We start from the raw sequence: 19,939 nt of genomic DNA on the forward strand, positions 1-19,939 counted from the left end.
TTCCCTATATATTTCGGCTCTTCTCCTTTAGAAGACAAACTTCAAGTAGACGAATCAATATATATTTCTTACACATTTTATTATTATATGCAACTAAAGTAGTGTTGACAAACTACTAATAAAAAAGTCAAACTTTTTTTTTAAAGATAAAAATATATATATAATATCAAAAGGCTTGAGAGCAAACTCTTAAGCAGGAAATACAAACCAACCAACACCGGCGGAAAAAACCCGAAAGTACACCCAAAGATCGAGCCAGACAAAAACCAAACAAAAGAAACCCAAAGACAGAAAGATAGGAAAACCTAGAAAGTGCCGGAAAGAAAACAGGACAGAGCAAACAAACCAAAAAAAAATTCCGATATATTTCATAAATTTTGTAGGTACCTTGCAATATTGACTCAAACTTGGATGACTTGGTATAAACACAAAATGATGTCATACTTTATGATTTATCTTTTACAATCCTGATTAGTGTTACTATCACATCCTTTATTTTCCATAATATGTGTTTATCGTTTGCTTTATTGGTGATTCCTTATATCTATTATTTGTGTCATTGTTTTCATGTTCATGAAGAATGTGAAACGATTTCATCTTGATCTCAATCAGGCTTAGATGACAAGTCTTTTGGTCCACTTTGCTTAGCATTTGAGACCCTTCTATTTCATATGTTGTTTAATATATTTTAAATAATCAAATAATTGATTGATGTATCAAATACGATAGACATATTCCCCGTGCAACGCGCGGGTAAAAAAACACTAGAATTTTCCCTTCTATATTGATTTATGAAATTTATAAGATTTTGTTTCTCTGATAAATGAGAATCCATTGAGTAAGATGATTTGCATTTAAGTCTGCTCTGAAACCTAAAAGTAGTTGTTGTTTGTATTTGCGTATAATTTTCAATTGTATGTTTTAATTTTAAAGTACTATAATGCTATCTACGTGAGATTTTGTTTTATATAAAAAGTATCATTATACTTTTTTTATACAATCATTATATTCTAAACTAATTAATTGATATTATTTTAATAGAATAAATTTAATATAATTAACTTTAGTATTATTTTCAAAATTTTAAGAGTGTATATTTATTTATATAAGTATATAACTATAATAATTTGATAATAAGAAAAGTAAGAGGAATACAAAATATTAATACATATGTACTATAAAATTATGACATGAATTTATTAGTGCTAACAAATTAGAGTTACGAGATCTCACGGGGAGAAACATTTTACATGAAAATGAAAATTTGTACGAGTTAAAAAAAATTTTCATTTTCTATAACTTAAGTGTATTTTTAATAATTTAAAAAATAATTATATATTTATGTATTGTTATATATCTAAAACACAAAAACATTACCCTTTATGCAACACGAGTATACATCTTCACAAACAAAATTCAGTTATACCTCATATATGCAAAAATTAAAGCTTTTGGTTTATTAACTTCTGTGTTTTTCAAAATTTGTGCTCTTTAAATATCTACATCTTTATTATGATTATTCTTACATTCTTAGCATCTTAAATATTTATAATTTAAAATATGAATCGATGTATCAAATACAATAGACATATTCCCCGTGCAACGCGCGGGTAAAAAAGCACTAGTATAATTGTAATTTGAGAAATGATGAAGATTGATACAATGATATGGAAGAACATAGGAGTTAAAGTAACATGAAATTTTTTTCATCAATTTGTAAATATAAACTTATTGAATCTGATAAATATTTCTTGTGTATTATTCATTGATAAATTTGTACAATATATAGATGTAGAAAAGAGATCAAAACTATATCTATCTAAAATCTAAAAAGATAAAACTATATCTAAACTCAATCTTTATTTCTAAACAAAATCTTAATAATAATACTCAACACTCCCTCTCAAGCTGGAGCATAAATATCAAATGCATCCAGCTTGTTACATATATATTGTATCCTAGGACCTCGTAAGGACTTAGTTAACATATCTGCAAGTTGATCCTTAGATTGAGAGAGACAAAGGGTAGAATTACCAGCATGTGCTACGGTTGCTGAGGAAGAGGATTATTGAGCTGCCTTAAGTTGAAGGAATTCCTTGTATACACTAGCGGAAATACAGTATTCCTCATATTCGAGCTTCTGTTCAGTAGCATGTACCAGAGATTGAGCAACATTGACAGTTTTGCTAGGAAACCCAACTAAGTGGTAGCAACGATGCTGAGTGTGGTTGTCCCTATCGCAATAGGAACAATGAAGATTGCCTCTTCCTTTACCACGACCTCCATCTCTACCTCCACGACCTCAACCAAAGGAGTTAGAGGCCAAAACAGATGACTCAAAAGCGGTGTGAGAATCAATCTCTGGTGGTGGAACCCTAATCAAACAACCAATAAGCTCTGCAACTGTAGAGATATCAGGATTTTTTAGAGTTTGATTTCGAATAGATTCATAGTCATTATGGAGGCCATGGAGAACAAGTACCATGAGCATATTATCAATCTTCTTTTTCATTTCCTTTACATCATCATTTTCCAACATCAGTTTGACTTCATCACAAAGAGACAGAGTCTTCTTCAGATAGGAGGGCATATCAGAATCTCTAATATGAAGAGATGACATACCTCAAGTTGTCTCATAAAGTCTTTGAACATCATTAGCATAAAATGTTTCAGCTGTCTTCCAAATGTCATAACAAGTTTTATAAGTGCGAAAGTGAAACATCAAACTCGATTCAATCGACTGTCATAACAAGGATACGGGTTGAGCATCAACTTTCTTCCAGTCTTCTCATTTAGAATCAGCAATGTCAGAAACCTTGGAAGAAAGATGGTCAAATAATCTCTGACCAACAAACCAAATGTCAACAACATCACGCCAACTCAAGTAGTTCTTTCCATTTAGCTTTTTCGAGGTAATGGTAGGAGATCCGGAAAAAGCATAAGACACCAAACTCTTCTTCTGCAGTTGATCTTCAACCATGGAGAAAAGCATGGTTATCAAAATCGGACCGGACCAGCCGGTTCGACCGGTAGGACCGTGAACCGGTACCATGGCCGGTCTGATGAGCAGCAGTACCCGGTGGAGTATAAAACCGGAAGGGAACCGGTGAAACCGGGAAAAACCGACGGTTACCCGGTTTACACCGGGTCAGTGTTTTGACTGGAAAAAAAGAAACCCACGCGCGTGATAAGAATTTGAGGGCACGACTTTGATCGATTGGTTAAATGCAGTGGGGGCCATAGACGTTTGAATTCACGCAGCTAATTTTGTCTGAAGTTGGAATTAGATTTCTGTAACAGCTGCAAAAGTCTTTCACCTTTTTCAACTTTTTGGTATTATCACCATCAAATTCTCTCTCTTACTTTATTTTGAAACCCACGGATGCTTGAGTTTTCCTTTTTAATTACCATCTAATTTCACACAACTTTTATTTCCTTTCCCTTTGATTTTTCTTTACCTTCTTGTACCCAAAAGAAATAAAGATGCATGAGTTTTTGCAGGTTCCCATTGATTAACATATTACGTCATGTTGAATTAAATTTGTGAGTAATATAATTTTATTATTATTTTATGATAGTTAACATTTTTTATAGGCCATTTATGATAGTTGATAACATTTGTTATTTTAGTATATTTTGGAATTTTGAATGATGAATATTGTTAATGTTATGTGTTGTTATTTTGTGTCTATTATTTTAGTTCTGTAATTTTGACTATGGTGTGTAATTATAGACATTGCCTTTTTTTAATTCAATATTTACATTATATATTTATTTAAAACAATACTATTTAATTTATAGCGATAATACCGGTTGGACCACAGTTCAATTACAGTTGAACCAACAAACCTTGAACCAGTACCATCACCAGTTTGATCACCGGTCCGGTCTTAATAACCTTGGAGAAAAGAGAAAAATATCAGAGAACAAAGGGTCGGCAAAACAACCTATACCGAAACAAACAAAGTTGGGCAAACGCTGAGAGACGTCAAGGGGGACGTCCAAACAGGTGCAAAACAGAGCACCTAACTTCCCAAGCCAAACAGATGCATAACAGAGCACCTAAAAGAAACCAAACCTGACCAACAATGAGAGACGACACAAGAAACGTTGAAACAAGGTCAAAATAGCAAACCCACAAACCAAAAGTCATTAATGAAGGTAACATACTACTTAAATCTTAAAACTGACGTAACACTACTTGGATCCCAAACATCAGAATGAACGAGGTCAAACGGTGATACTGCGGGACTACTAATAATACTAGATGGAAAAGATGCCCTAACATGCTTTCCAAGTTGACATGACTCACACTCCAATGTCTTCAAATGAGAAAGCTTCGGAACCATTCAACCTTTTAAGACTTGGAGTGTGAGTCATGTCAACTTGGAAAGCATGTTAGGGCATCCTTTCCATCAAGTATTAGTAGTCTCACAGTATCACCGTTTGACCTCGTTCATTCTGATGTTTGGGGTCCAAATCGTGTTACGTCAGTTTTAGGATTTAAGTATTATGTTACCTTCATTGATGACTTTTGGTTTGTGGGTCTATTGTTTTGACCATGTTTGGAAGTTTCTTGTGCCGTCTCTCATTGTTGGTCATGTTTGGTTTCTTTTAGGTGCTATGTTATGCATCTGTTTGGTTTGGGAAGTTTAGGTGCTCTGTTTTGCATCTGTTTTGATGTCCCCCTTAACGTCTGTCATCGCTTTCCCAGTTATGTTTGTTTCGGTATAGGTTACTTCACCGACACTTTGTTCTTTGGTATTTTTCTCTTTTCTCCATAGCTGAAGACCAACCGCAGAAGAAGAGTTTGGTGTCTTATGGCTAATGTTACGTGTGAATTGCTCTGATACCATATTTGAATATGATAAATATTTCTTGTGTGTATTATTTATTAATAAACTTAATTGTACAATATATAGATGTAGAAAAGAGATCAAAATTATATCTATCTAAAATCTAAAAGATAGTAATCTACAATAAAAAACTATATCTAAATCCAATCTATTTCTAAACTAAATCTTAATAATAATACTCAACAAAACATATATTTTTTTTCTACATCAGAAGATAACAAAACTTATATTTATGAAATGCATCATATAGTATACATTGGTATTTAGTTGCAATGTTTTCTTGTAGCAAGTTATGTATTTTCCAACATAGCAATGATTTTTTGATCAAAAAAAAAAAAACATAGCAATGATTTGTGTGTATGACAGGAAAAAAAAAACCTAATAGACTTCGCTTTCTCTTCATCCTCCCCCTAAAATTCAATTTTACAGCGCTTATTTTTTCAGTTTTAAAACGCTTATGAAGCGCTGTAGAACGTACCGTTGTAGTACTATCCAACGCTTATTTAAAAGCGCTGAAGAACATGAGACATCCTACAGCGCTTATTGTTAAAATGCGCGGTAGTATGTATTCATTCCATAATGCTTTCTTTAAAGAAGCGTTGTAGCATGTATGTGTTCTACAACGCTTTTACACTTCCTTTAAAAAAGCGTTGTATCATGTAAGCATTTTGAAAAGAAGCGTTGTAGAATATACGCATTATATAGCGCTTTCTTTAAAGAAACGCTGTAAAATAACATATCCTTTAAACAAAATTATAGGTAAGCCTACTATATCTAGTTCAACAAACAACCACTATTTACAAAAATGGCAAGTTAGATCCAAATTCAAGTTTAAACATTTAGAGATTGATGATACTATTAAGCACTATATCAATTGTCAAAACACATGTGACAGTTCCAATTCACAAAACAAAACTAATCAATATATATATATATATATATATGTATATAATTGAGTTGCAACATGCACAAAAAGCCTTGAAAGTGATAAAATTAACAAAGGTCGTCAGACATTAGATGTTATCTAATTGATACCTAAAATAAGTAGAAAGCATTGGCAGAAGCATCCCAGGTTTAGTATGTGTTCCTGAATACGAATGATATTTGTACCCATTCTATGAGCAGCTCTATCTAACTGGCCTGCATAAGAAGAGCCAAAAACATCACATCACATGAAGTGTACGCATATATTATTTCTGCTATTGATTAATCTATAAATTATCTCTTATTTGCACAAGTGTTAGGAAAGAGAAGAGAAGCTCAAAAAGTTTCAGCCAGAGCACAAACTGAATCCAAAAGTCAGATCTGAATTAACATTTCACATATAAATGAGATTTAGAAAAAATCTGCCAAGATACTCAAAAATCAAAATGAAGCTCCTCTGCACCAATAACAAGAGCAGAGTGCTAGCCTAGCAGCAAGCATTCGACAACATCACATTAACAACAGACATGAAGTGAGTTCACACAATGAATATGACAATAATCTAGCATAGAAAATGATAATTCAAACAAGAACTAATAGTTGGGAATTGCAATTCAGAACAAGGGATAAAGCTCAAGAATAATAAATTATGTAAAAGTATTTTTTGAACTGTGCCCTCTAGTATTTCTTATTTAAAATTCCAAGTATTTTAATAACGAACTAGCCGCTAATTTATTCAAAATTTCGGCAAAGTTACCCTTTTTTTGAGTTCCCTATTATGACAAAAGCCCCTGTTAGAGTACTAATTCACCATACATAACTAATATAACGATTGCTAACATATATAATCCAACATTGGTGCTCAATATCAAGTAAGAACCAAAATTCCAAAACAGAATAACTCTAAACTCTGTTGATGGGAATAGTAAGATATAGTGAAATAATGATTAGGGAAAAGACCAATGTTTTCTTCATTCCAATTAGTGTCTTTGTCCTGTACATCTCTTTGTCTCTGCATGCGGCCTTATTTGTCCTTAGACCAGTTCAGTATTTTCTATCTCTCATGCAGAAAAAATACCACCCCTTTCACCCATTTTGGCCCTCCACACATTGAAAAGCAAGGAAAAGAAATTGCATAATTTGAAGGTACCAGAATGCTGAAAAATAAAAACAATAGAGGAACTAAAACTCATTGAGAAGAGTCTCAGAAGGAAAATACCATGGTTCACACTTGTGCAAATCAGCATCCGCAATGGCTATAGCATAGAAATAGCTGTCAAGAACCTTCTGTGGGAGGTAGTACTTATGAGCTCTTCATTGGTTGGATGAAACCTGAATCCCTTATCTTTCTTTCTAATACTGCAAATAGAAAATGACCAAGGTGATCAAGTCTACATTGTGTAATGTGTATATTACATTAGCACTCAAGAAGGCTAATACAACTAAAAGAAAGATGAATGCCACCACCCCATGGGTAAAATCATAAGTTATCAATTCCCTTTAAACACTTTGAAGTAAATTACTCCCTATCAGAGGCAGGAATGTCCTCTAATCCAAAGTCATTTGCAATTGGAAAGTGTCACCTAAATGAAATGACTAGCTAGAAACAGGACCAAATTATTTACTTATAGTTCAGTTCATTAACTGTACGGAAATCTCTCGCAGTTTCATAGATAATTATCTATCCCAAAACAGATCAAGAAGTATTACCATTTTGAATATGTACACTCCCATGGAAGCAATGTATGATGGTTTATTTTCAGCCTCTTCTTGTGAAAGGCCCAAAACTGTCGTATCCACTTGCTAAATGATGAAGCAGTATTAGCCATAAATCAAATTCCTGAAACTTATAGTGTCTTCGTAAAATAATAAGCATGAATTACCATTGCTTTCAGATCTTCTTCTTTGGTCTTCTCATTATAGCAGCTGATAATTGAACTATAATCAACCAACACTTTCTAGTCCCGGAATCAGAACCTATGGCATAGTTTGCCATCAAATCCAGCATAAACAAAATCATAAACGCTTGAGAGGTAAAATGACATATTTCCATAGTGGAATAAAATTTCAAATTTGAACGAACCTGAGAGAAGTTGGAATGTACAGAGTTAAATTACCCACATCAATCAATAGCGAGCATTAAGAGCCATAAGCAAGTTGATTCCCCCAGGGAGGTAAGCCATATTGGGAGACTTCGTAAGCATAGCATCTGAAAGTGTTGTAGCAGCTCCTTGCAATTTCCTTCGATTAGTACCTTAGACATGAATAATGATGACAATAAGTAATAGTGATTTTGAATTAAATTGCTCCAAGAAACTATTTGAAAGTTGTAATGATCATCTAATATTTCTTAGCCTTCATATTCATTAAACTAAATAACAAAAACACATAGAAAGGAAGGGGCTAAGGTCACCATCAATTCACCTAATCTTTCATCATTTTTAACTCCTTAGCAGTTGACCAAGCATTGGGGATCATCAATCCTAGTGTTGAATCAAGTTCCATTTTTTATCCATGTTGTCAATCTTCCCGTGGAAGCATCAAGTGAGAGAGGATTGATGATATCTTGGAATTTCAGCTCTACTACATTTAGCTTTTCAATGCTTTCAGATTGAATAGCAACATCACAGGCTTGTAAAGTAGCCCTAAATGCAAAGCTACCATGATGTTAACAAAAAATTTTAGCAATAAAAGGCATTCACACATGCACACAAAGCACAAATTGTTATTTCATTTCGTTTAATTACACTTGAACTCATATTGACAATTTATCGAACACATGGTGAGCACTTAAAAATTCCCTTGGCTCTCGATGGCGCATCTGTGAACAGAACGGTGTGATGATAACAGACTTAGGCTTGGCTCGACGGTGGCGTTGAAGTCTCCGGCGGCGAAGGAGATTTAGAGGTGCTGTGTCGCTCGGATTCTCAGAGAGAGAGCTACCTGAATCCTTGTCGCGCGTCTTTCTCACAGCTCTTGAACACACCGGTGTCATAGTCATTTTAGAAATTCAAATTGGTTTCTGGTTTAAAAATTCATGTTGTGTATTTCAGAGAAAATATAATAATATGCATATAATTTACCTATTTGTGACTCAGAAATTAGAAGAACATCAATACATTATGATTCATGAACCACGGTGACTGTTCGGGTAGGGAATATCACTGAGACATGTTTGACTCCATGAAGAGGCAGCAGAATTCTTTCAAAAAGTGCTGCTTCTGGGGAGTTGGGTTTGGCACCCCACCTATGGGGCTTGGCATCCCACTTTATCAAATACGGAATTTAAAATTCCGTATTCTCCCTATTGAATACGGAACTTAAAATTCCGTACTGTATTTAAGCATGCGTGTCACATTTTCAACCACTCATTATATACTAAAACAGATACGGAATTTTATTTTCCGTATTGATACGGAACTTTAAATTCCGTATTTAATAAAGTGGGGTGCAAAGCCTAAGGGGTGGGGCACCAAACTCAATTCCCCTGCTTCTTCTGTAGCACAGCACATTCCCTACACTTTAAAAAAATCAAGCTTTAAATTTAATATTGAAAAAATTATGAAAACTTAACTATCAATCTTTATCACCGACTAATATCTCGAGTAACATGACATCTATACCATATTCTATACAACACACTTATCCTACCAACAATTATAATTTTTTAACTGTTCAAAAAAAAATTATTATTTTCGAAAGTCAACTAGCATGCATCTTGGCTTAATCAAAACTCTAGCACTATTATAATGTGAATGAAGTTCATTTCTGATGAAGTTAACTATTCTCTTAACCTAATTTGCGTCAGTTAATTGTGCAATGCAATAGGAAATCCTGGACCAATTCAAATCATCTCTATTCGTTTATGAAAACACTACTAGACAGAGAATTATAAATTACTGATGCATATATAATTCCATCACAAAATATTGAAAAATCTCATAAAGTATATTAATAGCAAATTAATATAAATCAATTCAAAAAAGACTGTGTGCTAATTAATATCGGAATGGAAATATGTCAGACCGTTCACTTCTATGTATGAATTGAAATAGGTTAGGTCATGAAATTGAGAACATTATACTAACGTGATGTACAAGGAATTTGTATGTGTATGTTTGGATAGCCACCAAACAGGCTTTTATTGACTTTGTAAATCGTGTTCAATTTCCGAATTCCAAAACAGATAACGTGAAAGAGAAAAAAGCTTTATTTACATTCAACCAAACACAACCTATATTGGTTTAAAAATTTTTATCTTTACGTGATGTATACGTTTGTATATTGGTTTTAAGTTTTTTTTTAACATCAGGTACATGAAGTTTTGAATTGATTTTTAATTTTTTTAAACATGATGTTGTGAAAGTCATTCTTATATTGGTTTAAATATTATAAACAATGCTTTGGTAGTCATGCTCTATGTTAGTTAAAAGAATTCTTGAATAAGATAAAATAAACCAAAGGTGTCAGTATGGGCTGACATAATTGACTTCAGGTTTCGGGTTCAACTTTTATCTCTTCAGAGGTTGATGGTTTGAATTTTGTGAGGTCAGTTAAATTTCAATAGTTAAGCAACTCGAAGATGGTTTCTCTCTGTTATACCATTATTATTACTATTATTTTTTAAAAGGTTGTGTCTCTACGAGACTTTACGAGACGGTTCTAAACTTTTTGAAATGAAAGCAAGGCAACGTTTGAGTAAACTGGAAGCACAGGCAACGTATTACATTGTTTTTTTTTTTTTCTTTTCGAAATTAACGTATTACATTGCTACAAGAACGTTGTTGTATGATTTAAAAAAAATCACTAGTATCCTTTTTTATCATTTAACCATTGTACTGTTTCTCTTCCTCTTGTAACAAAACAAAAATAAAATCAGTGTCTTGTTTTATAGTGCTTTTCTACACTATAAATAATTAAACATCATGCTTAGGCTTTGAATTTAAAACACAACTCACATTTGCAAAGGGTGAAAATGCTGTCAAACGTTATAAACCATTAAACTATGAGCCTTTGGTGATATTATGGTTGAAAGTGATTCTTGAAAATGATTCAACTTTAACAGTTTGAGAATTGAAACCCTGAGTCATTGACTCGTGGTAAAACTTCTTCTTATTTTTCCACTATAGTATTTGGTGTTTGTAAAATGTCATTTGAATCGGATCATCCATAGTCTATCATATAATTTGGTGTGAGGCAAGTACTGAACATTACTTACATAGTGAAAAAATTCCTAAATCAAAAAAGCGAACTAGATGTAGCCTTTGGTTGATACCAGAATGCATGATAGTGTGAATTTCCTCATCCTTTACTGTTTACTTTCAGCATTTTCATACCTCTATTATTTCATTGCGTTTGATATTAACTCTTGAGTAATTTATTTTAATTTTCAATATATGCCTCTATTACTTCAAGAATTGAGAGTTTGCGATTTTAATTTGACAATATTACTGAAAACTTAATCCACCCTCTTCTCATAGGTTGTTATCTAGTGTTTACATCTACATCTACATACACTTAATGGACAGTTTGAAAAGCACTATTTCTAAGAGAAATTGCATCTTGGCCATTCATTCTTCATTTTGATCCTACGGTAGAGAAATTGCAGCTTTTGTAAACTTATGACTCACCATTGAAGCTTGCATCTTGGCCATTCATTCTTTATTTTTATCCTACGGTAGAGAAATTGCATCTTTTGTTACTCTCCTTCCCCCATTCGATCCACACAGTTCCTGATCACAAATTCAAAACCGTAATTTTATTTTTCATGCATTTCATTTTTATGATGGCATAGCTGTTTGATTAGGCACAAAAACCCTCAGGTTCTGGTCCCTTTGGATTTTCCTCCGAGCTAAATCAAATGGGTAGTTTGCAAGTTTTTGATTTGAACATCTTTTTCCCATGAATCTGGTTTCGATTTTGTGCGAGACCCGATCGTGGCGGGTCTTGGCCGGAGCTATCCCTATTCCAATGACCATCTACTGGTAGAGTTATGGGTTCTTGATTTTTTATATTAAATCTCCATCCCAAGCTATCTATAAATACCACCATTCCTTTGTTTGGGGTTGTAGTATCCAAACTTATTTGTGCATTTTCATATTCTGTTGTGTTTTCTTGCTGGTTTTAATTGCTGGTTTTAATGGCTGGAGCGTTGAATCCCCTTCTCTCTGTCTTTGCCTTCTCCACTCTCCTCGTCGTTTCCTTCATCTGGATATTCTCAGGTACTCACCCCATAACCATTTTTCTCTCTTTTCCTTTCAATTCATCATTACATTCATTTTTTTTCGTTTTTTCTCTTCTAATTCAATGATATTGACCAGCGATTTTGAGGTTGAAATGAAAAATTCTGCAATTCTGAGATTTCAGTGAAATGTAAATTTTTAAATACATCGATTTTGTGTAATTGAATAACGACCCATTAGTGAAATTAGCTTATTTATCAGAAAAAGATACTTTTTTTAATGTAAACTAGGTCCAGTTTCAAATCCTTCACTTACAATGTCAAAATAGTTCAATGTCAATGATGACAACAAAACTGAATATAGGTCAACTTTTCATTCCATGTTACTTTTTTCCGAATCTTTATTTGCATTTGTCACACATAAGATGAATAGATGAGCACTGAGAAGTGTAGGATTCAAGTTATGTGATGTGTTATGTGTTCCTTCCTTACTTTTTTTTGTTCTCTGGTTAAGAATATATAATGAGGCTAAAATATATGAATGTATGTGTGATTAACTTTGTTCTGTGGTGTGATTTGTTATTCAACACTGTTCTGATCATTTACTATCTAAGTGGGATTGCCATATATTCTGTGGATCTATTCGGCTATTTGTTGTCCTGCTTGTGACCATTATATCATGCTTTCTAATTGTTGACAATATGTGATAATCTTTAATGGAGATGGTTACTTGCTTCAAACTAGAATCATGGACTGAAATTTTCTACAAGCCAATTTTATTGTTTGTGCATGAAAGAAACCATATCAGTTTGGCCTACACTGTCTCAGCTCAATCTATATGTTTTATCACTTCCTTTATCCTTTAGTGTATGTTTTCTTTCAATTAAGCTCTTCACTAGGTACTCAAACAATATCATTCTTTGCAAGTTCAAAGTTCAAGGATCAGGTTGTCTGTACTTTGTTATGGCATTCCATTATCATTTCAATTTGAATATCTATCCTCTGATAGGTGGAAATGGTTTTTTAGGTTTCTCTGATTTTGTTTACATGACTGAATTTTCCCAAGACGCCTTCCTAAGAAATCAAAAGTTGATAGAGTGTTAATGTGCTGGTGGGCCTTTATTGGCCTCACACACATAATTCTTGAGGGTTACTTTGTTTTTGCACCAGAGTTTTTCAAGGATAAGACTGGCTTCTACCTGGCTGAAGTTTGTGAGACATTTAATCTTTCTCTGACATTCAATACAGACATAAGATAGTTTGAATTTGGAGCACCTTCAAGGAATTTGAATTTTTAGTTAATGGAAGTGTCTTTTTAACACATAACAGGGAAGTAATATAGCAAAGGGGATTCTAATAGGTGATTTTATATACTTATATATATTGTGTATTTTGTATTTATATGATCATGATCATATGTTTTTCATTAAAACTATGGATAAAAATTGGTCTACTAAATTCTGAGGCGTCTTCCTTTCATCATTCACGATCTGTTCCTCATTTTGGTTGCCATTGATGTTTGGGGGAATGTAATTTTTTTCTTCATTGCATGTCAGCATACGTATTTGTTTGGTAGGTGTTGTCAATTCATCTCTGATTTTGCTGAAACCCACCAATACGGCACTGTTGAAGGGAGTTCCCTCATCTTCATATAAGTTGTTTTCTATAAATAGGCACTCCTTGCTAATCTTTTCTCACATTCAGCTACCTGTCATTTGTGTTGAGATATGTTAGGATTTTATTTGTGCTTTTGTTCTTGCATATCTTATCTTAATACCAATATCAATGTCTCATTCAGCTGGAACTAATAACAGTAGATTGGAAACTCTTTGTGGTGGAAGGGATACATGGAGGATTAAAGTAAGAGCCGTTCGAGTATGGGAGATGTGCCCAGTTTCTGAACCATCAAAACCATATGCAATGAGTTTGCAGTAGAAAGAGTGCAACCAAGCATATGACAAGATAAACTGTCTACCCTTTTAATTTTCAGCACTGTGGCTTATACCAGTTTTATCATTTTTTTTTCAATTTGAAAGTATTGAAGGTGTTTCATTCAAGATTACATTTTTGTTCACTAGAAACTACGAGACAGGACTGTCACCTTTTGCAGTAATATGTGCTGTATTTGAATTTGAAATCTATTATCACATATGCATAAATAGGGGTGTGTTTCAGTTGCTGCTTGCATTCATCTCAGTATCTGGGTTTTGTTGTAGTGTTTCAAGCTTTCTGTTTTGATCTGCATCAATGGGTGATAATTCTGGACAGGTGAACCCAGGAGTTTATGTCCAGGCTAGGAACAGGAGAAACATCAGATTGAACCGAAAAATTTGCAAAAGCTGAAGTAGTTCAAACCCACCATGGTTAGTTGAATTCCATTTTGGTTTTGATCTTTTTTTTCTAATGCTTTTATTGTGATGAACCATGTAATCTAAAATGTTACATAATTACATTGTTGAGATTAGAGCAATGGATTCATATTAAGAGGGTAAACTTTGTAAGTAATATAATAATTTATGTCCATAAGGAGATTAGGAAATAATAATATAAGAAATTAATATGCATAGAAAAGGAAGTTGTTTATATCCGCATTCATTTTTGAATATTTTCTCGGTGACTATAGATTTATATTAACATTGGATCGTGAATTGTCAATTTGTCATATGTCTTCCCATTGGTAATTGGATTTCTTATTGTCTTTTTAAAACTATTTCTTTTTTATTGGATGAATTAACTAATCTGGTTTTGTCTCACATACTACTGACATACGACAACATCAGGATGAGAAGATGGGAATCAGATGCAGTTACCTTTTTAGACTTGATGATGGTAACATGGTTAGTACTTAAGTAGAGTAATATGTAAATTTTAGATTTTGAAAGTTTGATGTTGATTCTCTAAGATTTGTGCTTTTCGTTTGTGGGGGATGTGTCCTATTGGTGATTCCTCAAAACCATGCTATGCATCTTGTCCTAAATGATGCAGAGGTTATATTTTTGGCATGTTATTGTTTTATAGTTTTCTGTCCTACAATTACTACAGTCATTTACAGGGTGTGAAAATTGAGGCTTCCATCAAGAAAAATCACATTAGTAAATACGTAAGTGACTTGGCTGAAAATTGATTTGGATCTCTTTTTTCCTTGCTGCATTTTCACATGCTGAAATACATGGGAGTACAGGAAAATAACGAGAGAAGGTATTCTCTTCAATGTGTTTATTTAGTTGGAATTACCTATAAATATTGCAAGAATTGTTTTGTTAATTCTCATTCCATCTTGCATTGCCCTAGAAATTCATCATTCCTATCTCTCATATTCCATCCTTTCATTTGTTTGCCATAATTTATATGATTTATTAGAACTGAAACAAAATCAATGGCATCAAGGGGGTTGGGATTGGTGGGTCTAGCTTGCTTAATCCCCCCCCCCCTTTTGGCTGCTATATTTGATGCAGTTGCCAGTATTGGCTAGGAGTTTTATTTTTCCTTTCTTAGGTGTGTGTTTCTCTGGCCTCTTGAAGGAGAACACATGTACAATAAATAGGTAATATGTAGTGTGGTATATGTATGTAAAACTATAAAGAGCTATGATATATCTAGGTCCTTGATGATCCTAATTATTTACCAGTCATTTTCATGAGTAGTGTGTCATTGAATAATATACAAATAAAGGACTGCTATTTCTCACAGTTGAACTCTATATATCTTGAAAATTCAATTGCAGAATAAATTACACATATATTATATTTTTGAATTTGAATTTAGTGTCGTATAGGGTTGTATTGTTGTTCATATATTTATTTGATTTGAAGCTGTGCAACAAAAATAAGTTGTTGAATTCAGACTATCCTTTGTTTTATTATTTGGTCTAGAAGGTGTCTTACTTCACTGTTGTGCCTAACTCCGGATCATAATGATCAAAATTATAACAAGTTGGTTTTCGAGTTGAAAACTAGAATGGATACCATAGTTTGCTGTGTTGGTTCTATGGATTTTGAGACAGAATTTTTTTGTAGGTGTTAATCTTTCAAATGTGACGGCAGGCAGGTCGTTCGTTAGATAGCTAATTTTTTGCTGCTTGACTATGAGGTGTCTACAAGGGAAACACATTACAACACCTGGAGAGAGCAAACTCCATAATATTGGGATAGTGTAGGCATACTTAATTATATAAGTTTCAGATTCTAGAATTTGCTATTGTTTTAATATGATATTGTACACAGATATTGTACACAGATATTCTCACTTCAAGTTAGGTTTTTCAGCTACTTGTGTGGGGCATGGTTGAGTTACTAAGATATTGATTACTGTTGGGCTTGTCAGAATGCATTTTCATGATTGTTTATTACTAGTATTAAAGCCCGTGCTTTGCACGGTTATTGTTTTATTAAAAAAAAAATTTTAACGTCCTTTTATTAAAAGATTAATAATATAATTACAAATTAATATATATTATTGTATGATTTAAAAAAAAATTAATATAAATCAAATAATCATCATCTGAATTAAATAAATCTTATTTACTGTAAAAAATATAATTATCTACATATTTTGTGGATATAAACAACGAAATATATCGATTAAGAAGCTTGTGTATCAAGTGAAAGCAATGTTTATTGTGAGAGTTGAGAGCATCAATCGTGAGTGTACAATTATAAATGAGCGGTTGAGATTTAATGTCATTTAATGATCATGTGATTTTTTTTGAAAAATCATGTGACTTTATGTTTTAATCTTGACCATTAATGCTAGATTTAATGGTCACAATATAATACTCTTATTTCTCAAAATATTGCTCTCACTTGATACGCTCCTTATCAATCATATTAATTTTTTTGATCGGAAAGATACCTTGCACTCTCTAGTCTCCAAGAATTGATCCCTTGACCTCCCACGTCAAACTCATATGTCTCCTAACTCTTACCACTTGTTCTATCATTCTAGGACTATCAATCATAGTGATTAATGTAAATATTAATGTTTTAAATCACTCTACAACATATTTTCACTATTAAATTTCATGTAAAATATTTCTGTCCGTAAGAGATTTTACTATGTGATGAATAAATGTGCATCCATGTTACTTTATTTCAATCCCCGTGACACAAATTTTAGATCAAACATATTTTTATATATATTTACTTCTAAACTTACGAAAAAAATCTAAAATTATATAGAAATTTAATTTTTGTTATTTTTAACTTGAAAATATTTTAATGTGAATGTTCTTCCCCGTAAGAGCTCTATTTTCACAATTAAGTTGTAATGCTTGTGCATATCAACTCTTAAAATTATTTAAAAAGTTGATATATTAGAAATATCACATTGGTTACATATATGACACATATACAACCTTTATAAAGAGTATAACAACATTCTTGAAAATATTTTCCTCTAAACGTTCATATAGGTGAAATTTTTTACTCTATATTGCCATTAGTTATCAACACCTATTACAGTATTACCATTGGTTATCAACAACATATTTAAACTCAACTTGGAAACCAAAATACTACACAACATAAGGATTATTTAACCTCACCCTAATGGGTAGCCCTGTTCATGGTACAGTTTCAGCTAAGAACCGTATTGAACTGTACCAAACCAAAAAGATGGTTCTTAAAAACTGAACCGAACCCATTCTGATACACCCGAAGACCGAAGTAAAGGATTCATGTCGGACTTCTTTGAAATTGCAATCCAAGTATCTCCACCAGTGAAACTGACACACAACATAGTTAAAAACAGAACATGAAATTAAAGGGAAATTCAGAGCAATGCCTCATAGAACATGAATTTAAAAATAATGCATGTATTAGTAAAAAAGATGACTTACTATCCCGAGTTTTTAAAACAGGACAGTTTTCACATTATTAAAAACTACTTGAAAATGATTTCAAAGAAATCATCAAGCTGCACTGTTATATATCAACTTTTTCTTGGATATCACCACATTGTGTTTCGTAAACCTGCTATCCTCTCCAACTCCACTTTCAATTCTTCCATCATAAATCACAATATTCGCTTGTTGGAAATCACACAGCAGAATCCCTAGTTGCCAATGAATCAGTTTCTGGCTTTCTGCTCTATCTCCTTTGCACCTTCTACTGCAACATTGTTATCATTCCCATTTGTTCTGCCCATAAAACATAAGTTTTAAAATCATCAGTAAGAGGACACAAAAAACCTACACAACCAAGAGAGCATAAAGAGCAATGAACCTGAAGATCGTTCATTCAGTCCCACACCATTATAAAGCTTCTACAAACACATCGAAGGGACATATCAAACATGACTCCTGCCCCAAATCTATTATACTTCTGATTTCACTTTGTGTTATCTTGCCACTTCCATCAGATCCACTTCAAGCCTTAGAAATGACTTGTACATGTTAGAAGGCAACTTGTCCATTAATTTTATGTCAAGCAGTCCGAGATATCTAGGACGAAGATCACACTTGATTATGAGCAAGTGGTCTCAATTAGTCCTGAAAATAAAGAAACACATCAAAGTATACTATAAGCAAAATTGAGTCTTAGATAAGAATTGAATCCTGCGAGAATGACAACTCACACATTCAGCCCCATTTACTATTTTTGTGAAGATAATTCACAAAATCCATATCTATCAAAATCACCTTTGAATGAAACCAAGTAAAAAAATTGGCAACCCGTGCACAAATAGATAAAAAGCAAGAGTCCATAAGCGATTTGAAATAGACACATTCATTAGATAGAATGGACGGCTATCATCCACCATTTAATAGAGCAACTCTAGATGACTTTCACAAAGATGGATTAGCAACAAAACCAATACAAACCACCCACAACACCTTTTCATTTAGTCACATCATTTTTTGTCACATAGCAGAGATCCATGATCCCTAAAGTGAACCAACCAGTATCAGTTAGAAATAAAATTATATCTTCTAACATAATTGCTCCATGGTAAAACAAAGGAAAATTAAAAGAAACCTATAGAAACTCAACTACAATGAAGTCATAGATAGAAGAGTGTTTGTAGCCAAAACTTGCATATGCCTTTGTTAATAGATTTTCCTAAGCACTTGTTTCTAGACCTGTTTATCTAAACAAATGAAGAAATGAAAATAAAGATCACAACAAACCGAAAATGAGAAGAGAAGTGAATAGAACTTAAGTCTTTTCAAGTGCCTCAAAAGACTGATGTAACGACTATAGTAAATGATTCACATGTTGTTCATAAATATTTAGTAGCTCTTTGTACAATTAAAAGATTAATAACATCACTTGGTCCTCAAAATGTATCTAAATACTATATATATCACTATTCATCTGTAGAAGAGAACACACCAAATTTTTCTTTACCTAAAACAAATAGCTTCACCTACACCTTATTATTTGAGTTCTACATACAACTTGATTACTTTTATATATTTCTACGATTAAAACATCTCATTAGTGATTTTAACAAAATAAAAAAATTAATATCTTAATTGGTCATATGAATGTGCATACATCATGGTAGGACTTGGCCACTGTAGGTAAGCAGGATCCCTAGGTGTCTGATTCAATCCCCCATTACAGAAAGGGCTCATTATCTAAATACAATATTCACAATACAAATGAGTATTCATATCTAAATAGTATTCTATAATGTCTAAAACTCACCTTGTCAATAATTGTTTCTATCACCTCATTTGCCAACTTCATTCCAGACTCACAAAGAAGTGCAATTAACATTTGCTTGACCTGTCATATAACACCCAAAAGATATGAATGCCACACTAACATCTTTTTATAAAGAACAATTAGAATAATAAGAATAAAATGGAAATAATCACTTTGAGACAAAACTTATAACAATTGCCCTTCATTTGTTTCTTGGAACTGAGCACTCTAGTTGCATTGAAACTATAGTAAATCCCAAACATAACGGATCAGTACAGCCAGATCTTAGTATGAAATCTACTGTAAATCACAGCACATTATAACCAAAT

The 19,939-nt window shown here is 32.9% G+C and overlaps 1 protein-coding gene and 2 long non-coding RNA genes across 8 annotated transcripts; 1 reads left to right on the forward strand and 2 right to left on the reverse strand.

The window, feature by feature from the left end:
- Positions 1-5,646: 5,646 nt before the first annotated feature.
- On the reverse strand, positions 5,647-8,992 carry LOC130727505 (uncharacterized). 3 transcript variants are annotated; one of them, XR_009015319.1, is made up of 6 exons: positions 8,864-8,992; positions 8,205-8,755; positions 7,664-8,034; positions 7,491-7,583; positions 7,000-7,139; positions 5,647-5,996 (listed from the first exon to the last, which is right to left on the reverse strand). It is a non-coding gene; the product is annotated as an uncharacterized LOC130727505 (long non-coding RNA). The 3 variants fall into 3 exon arrangements; XR_009015320.1 differs by having other exon boundaries at positions 5,656-5,996; positions 7,664-7,757; positions 7,864-8,034; positions 8,205-8,913; XR_009015318.1 differs by having other exon boundaries at positions 5,654-5,996; positions 8,205-8,923.
- Positions 8,993-11,859: 2,867 nt separating this feature from the next.
- LOC130727507 (uncharacterized) lies at positions 11,860-16,290 on the forward strand. 4 transcript variants are annotated; one of them, XR_009015321.1, is made up of 5 exons: positions 11,860-12,001; positions 13,760-14,324; positions 14,742-14,798; positions 15,014-15,159; positions 15,978-16,290. It is a non-coding gene; the product is annotated as an uncharacterized LOC130727507 (long non-coding RNA). The 4 variants fall into 4 exon arrangements; XR_009015322.1 differs by having other exon boundaries at positions 15,014-16,290; XR_009015323.1 differs by lacking the exon at positions 15,014-15,159.
- Positions 11,904-13,099, reverse strand: LOC130727506 (uncharacterized). Its single transcript, XM_057578654.1, has 2 exons — positions 13,030-13,099; positions 11,904-12,004 (listed from the first exon to the last, which is right to left on the reverse strand). The coding sequence occupies exons 1-2, from the start codon at positions 13,097-13,099 to the stop codon at positions 11,904-11,906; spliced, it is 171 nt and encodes a 56-aa protein (XP_057434637.1).
- Positions 16,291-19,939: the final 3,649 nt, after the last annotated feature.

Source organism: Lotus japonicus, chromosome 1 (genome assembly GCF_012489685.1).
Source record: "Lotus japonicus ecotype B-129 chromosome 1, LjGifu_v1.2".
Lineage (NCBI taxonomy): Eukaryota > Viridiplantae > Streptophyta > Magnoliopsida > Fabales > Fabaceae > Lotus > Lotus japonicus.